Below are 5,235 nucleotides of genomic sequence, written 5' to 3' on the forward strand. Positions count from 1 at the left end.
GATAGCTATGATGTGCACCGCGGGTTGATTTAAAAAAGAATTGGGATCTTTGTGTAAAAAGGCCGCGACGGTGAATCCGGAGACTCAATCCGTGCTTTATTATTATATATATATACTAGTAAAAATGTCCGTGCGTTACAACGGGAGAGAAAAAATTGCACGCTCCTGTTTCAAGACCCCATAGGTCAAATCCTTTTCTCAACATGACGCCCATCCGTGACAATGGACATCCTCCTTCCCACTGTCACCGACAATGATTGCAGTGCTCGAGACTACACCCGTGCTTTGGTACAGAGCAAAGCAAATACTGCTAACCATATGTTTATTAACATAACTTCCTATCATTAATAATAAGCACAAAGATTATTAATAGTACATACCATCAAATTTATGACCTTTTAATGTAACTAACAGATTAGGCTAGCTAACAAAATCACTTTAAGATTATTAAGAAAATTAATAAATTTCCTCAATAAAGAATCAAATCATTACATGAGCATTTGGATTTGTCTATTATATAGCTGAATTACTGTTACTAATTTTAATCCACTGTACATTTTTTTCCATATTTATTAATCAAAGTGCATGTGTTAATTCTTCACTTTAACTGGCAATGCATTATCTTTTAATCTTTGCGAGTGACCAATTTTTTGGCACCGGTGTAGCCATAAGCTCCACTTATTATATTTGTGCTTATAAAAAATAACATGGTATTTTACCTCATAAATATATATTGTTGTAAACTGAAACAAAGTCCAGTGAAGACATTGCCACATGATGGAGTTTGGAGACATGTACTAACTTTTCTTCTGAATGGTCGTACCTTCAAAATTCGGGGTCTTGTGCAAAATCAAAATTAGGCCCTATATTTAAAAAATATAAATTAAAATATCTGTATAAATTATTGCGGTGCTACATATTTTTTCAGGGAGTTCACATTTTATCTTAAAATTTAAATCTACCCAAATTAATGATGTATCAGAAAGAACAAAAATTATGACAGTAGAAACTTTAGAGGGGTGAAAGGTTGGAGACCATGAATGGCAGGCATCACATGGGATGGGGTCGCTCTACTAAAAACCATGCAGTGAATGAGAAACAAAAATACAGGGAGAGAGAGAGACGTGAGGTTGGCCTGTATTTTAGGGCGAGTCCTTTTCATTTATTTCGCTCTTAAAAGCCCATTAGCACCTAATCACTTGACCAGTAGTTGTTTTTCTTTGAACAATATGTCTTGACCTAGTAATATCAATCTCTGATTTTGGCACCCCTGGAATTTGGATGGGGTCCGTCTCGCGTGCATGCAGTCTCAGCAGCTAGCTTGCCAAGGCTCATTTCACGATTACAGAGGCTATAAAATAAATAATTAACACATGATATAACTTCAGATGCAATGCATCAAGTGTCTATATTATCTTGTACTTATATTTGCATATTAATTCCCCACAAAAATATGCATATTCTAGTTCTCAACTCACTATAAACCAAAAAAGAGACCTTTCTCGCTCGACGCCACACTATGCTCCGCTTCAACAAATGAGAGTTTTCGGTGGAACCGGTGAACCACGCGAGCTGGTTAGATGCGTGGGGCAGAGGGCTCGTAGTACCTGATAGCGCAGCTATGCAGTGGAAGGGAAGGAGCCTAAATCGACCCCCTTCTTTCTTTTTTATTCAAAGACACAAAAGCAAGCACAGTACAAAGAGATTGGACTCTCGGATGAGACTAAGCAGCTACCGTTCCGACGCGCCCCTGACCCTATCTTGATTCAAACCGAAAACCCTCTCTAAGGTGGAGCCTAGTTGAAGCTGTCATTCAAAGAATAAATGGGAATCCAAATCCACTTTTAGGGATATAGATGAAGTCTCGCTCAGTAAAGAGAGTTGTAGATTCGTAGAAGAGGATCAGAGTACGCGCGCTACAAAAGGCAGCTAGCCAATGAAAGTAAGTGGAAAGAATATAGTACTTTTGTACTGACCCCTCCGGGGCCCCCGGTTGTTTTGGCGCGCCCTACCCCAACGTTAGACTATTGCCTTTTTAGCCTACGCTTGCTGCTTGCAGCATGGATTCGATAGATCTATCGAATCCATGCTTCCCCCGCCCCGAAGCGAGACTCTATCCAGATCTCAAAGAATAACGAGCTAGGCGGCCGGCGGGCAAAGAAAGGGGGCGGGGCGTTTACTTGAAAATGACAACCGCCTGTTCCAGCAGCGGGGGCCTTGCACGAAAGCAAACCTACGATTAAGTAGCAGTTGCTTTCGCTGATGGGCCCAGTGAGGGGGGCATTGTCCCTCAGTTCTTACCAACCTCAGGTGTGTACATCTAACTTATTATCTTCTTTTTTCATGCAAGCCTGACCTCAGCTGTCCATTTCTTATTCATTCAGGGCGCCCCTAGTGGACTTGGCGGTGCTCCTTTCTCAAACCAGAACAACTCTGAACGTTAGGGAAAATAAGGGAAGACCACCTGAGCGAACCGACCGAAGGGACTTTACTTATCCGAACCGAACGTTAGCGGCTTAAGCTAAGCCTATCACGAGCTGCGTTGCTGCTTGATCGGCGGGGAGGAAGATCTCAAAGTATGGGGCAAAGGATCAAGCGCTTTGACTTTGCTTTGTCCCCCGGGATCCACCACATGTTGGGTTTGAGAGCCGTGTGATGGGTGACTATCTAGCACGGTTCAGAGAGCACATGTATGTAGTCTGCGCTAGTGAATGGAAGCCCCCGCCGCAAAAAAGAAGCGGCTCTTCCCACGGCTCTGTCACCATTGACTCTATTTATTATTATGGTAAATCATTGTATCAAGATGTCAATCTTAGATCTTATTTTAGTTCGATACGTCCACCTACGAAACTCGCCCTTGGCTTTCGTCTCGGTAGGTGTATTATTCTACATTTTCCCAAAAGGACATTCATTCATTTCTTTCTTCCCGGGCGATCACCACGACTAAAACGAAAACAAGACAAGAAATCAAGACCCGTACTACAGGAAAAGGGCTGGTGGCCGACATTTGGGAAAGTCGGGCCGATCGGGTGTCTTCATTCAAGCGAGGGTACAGAGGAAGAACGAAACGAAGTGAGAGGCCAGGGGGCAGGGAAAAGAGTCGAGTCGATCGACCGGGAGAAGCAAAACGAAATCCGGATTTGGCCGAAAAAGATGCAACGTTATGGATACCATGACCGATCACCATCGAGAAAGAAGAATTTGGATAAATCACTTCGGGTGAGCGGGGCCTTCAAGCGGCCTCAATACGCCGGGGTTGTAAATGACATACCTTTCCTTATGGGAAATGCCGCCTCCTTACTAAAAAGGAATAGAATCCAGTTATTTTTACCAAAGAAGTCCCGCTCTGACGGCCCGACGAGTCATCTACTAAAAAGGACCCTCCCCGCTGTGCGCCCCTCCTTGAATTATTCGGTCATGCAATACTTTTTTAATACTAAGAATAAAATGCATTTCGACCCCGTCCTAGTTCTCAATCATTTCGTGGCACCGGGTGTGGCTGAACCATCTACGATGGGGGGAGCGAAGGGAGGAAGCTTAGATAAGAGAATACGCTCTCGCATCGCTTTTTTTTTAGAAAGCTCTACCAGCGATAAAAAGTGTTTGGCCCGAGCCAAAAAGAGGTTGATCCACTTCATTCGCCAAGCGAATGATCTTCGCTTCGCGGGAACAACAAAAACCACCATATCGCTCTTTCCTTTCTTCGGTGCTACCTTCTTTTTTCCAAGGGATGGGGTTGGGGTGTATAATAACCCTTTTTTTGAGTATGCCCGGAAACAACTCCTAGCTCAATTTAGGATCAAATGTAGGAACCTCATGGGTAAGGATAAGGTAATGGAATTGATAGAGAAATTCATAGACCTAGGTAGGATAGGAAAATTGATAAAGGGAATAGAGATGATGATAGAGATCATACCGAGAAAGAGGATAATTCCGTACGGGTACAACTCTGATTTGAACGAAGTGCTAAAAATGCGATCTTTTTTGTCTAATAGAACAAACACTAATACCTTAATTGAGTCGGTAAAGATCAAATCTGTTTATCAAAGTGCTTCTCTGATTGCTCAAGACATCTCTTTTCAACTGAGGAACAATCCAATCTCATTTCGTTCCATTTTTAGTAAAATAGTGAAGGATATTCCATTAATAATGCCAAAAGGGGTGGAGGGGATACGTATTTGTTGTTCTGGTCGATTAGGGGGTGCGGAAATAGCTAGAACTGAATGCGGAAAGTATGGAAAAACATCTTGTAATGTATTTAACCAGAAAATCGATTATGCTCCTGCGGAAGTATCTACTCGTAACGGAATTTCAGGTGTCAAAGTGCGGATCTCATATAGTCAAAATAAGAAGGGACGTGCTATATCCGAAACGTACGAAATATAGTAAATATTTTAAATGCAGATGTAGTAGGGGTCGCGAACCGGATGGTACACAACTTGGTTTTGGAAGATATGGCACCAAAAGTTGTAGAGCTGGTCGTCTTTCATATCGAGCCATTGAAGCAGCGCGTCGGGCTACAATCGGACAATTCCATCGTGCTATGAGCGGACAATTCCGAAGAAATTGTAAGATATGGGTAAGAGTTCTCGCAGATCTTCCTATTACGGGGAAACCCGCAGAAGTTCGAATGGGAAGAGGAAAAGGAAATCCGACGGGTTGGATTGCTCGTGTGTCCACGGGACAAATCCCATTTGAAATGGATGGTGTGAGTTTGTCAAATGCTCGACAAGCCGCTAGATTAGCGGCGCATAAACCATGTTCGTCAACCAAGTTTGTTCAGTGGTCGTAACGTAATTGGTTAGTGGGGAAAAACCGGGCCGGGACTCAAAAGAATTTGGCGAAGTGTTTGTTCCTGAACGAGGGAAGTGGAAAGACAAAGAGGGATAGGGAGCTCGCCTCCTTCTTTTTTGTAATCGCCGAAATTGTACGACGACCCTTCTTGTTCCAGGCATACGACCCTGAGACGTGACGGTGTCACTTTTCTGGCCCGGTAAAGTGACAGTTATATAAATAAGAATAAGAAAGAGAAGCGTGATGTTGTCGTGTTGTCAGCAATCAAATTCTCGTAAATAGATAGTACGGTTGCGTTGTTTCAATTTCTGTTCGTACTCTGATTGCTGTGGCTGCAGCTCGATCTTGGCAAATCTCTCAAATGGATGTAAAAAATGCTTTCCTTCATGGTGATCTACATGAGTTTTTTCTATATGCAGCCACCTCTGGGTATTGAAGTTC

General features: G+C 42.9%; 1 protein-coding gene across 1 annotated transcript; it reads left to right on the forward strand.

Moving 5' to 3' along the window:
- Nucleotides 1-1,485: 1,485 nt before the first annotated feature.
- Nucleotides 1,486-5,235, forward strand: LOC125544847 (ribosomal protein S3, mitochondrial-like). Its single transcript, XM_048708618.1, has one exon. The coding sequence runs from the start codon at nucleotides 2,656-2,658 to the stop codon at nucleotides 4,384-4,386; it is 1,731 nt and encodes a 576-aa protein (XP_048564575.1). The 5' UTR covers nucleotides 1,486-2,655; the 3' UTR covers nucleotides 4,387-5,235.

Source organism: Triticum urartu, chromosome 3 (assembly GCF_003073215.2).
Source record: "Triticum urartu cultivar G1812 chromosome 3, Tu2.1, whole genome shotgun sequence".
NCBI lineage: Eukaryota > Viridiplantae > Streptophyta > Magnoliopsida > Poales > Poaceae > Triticum > Triticum urartu.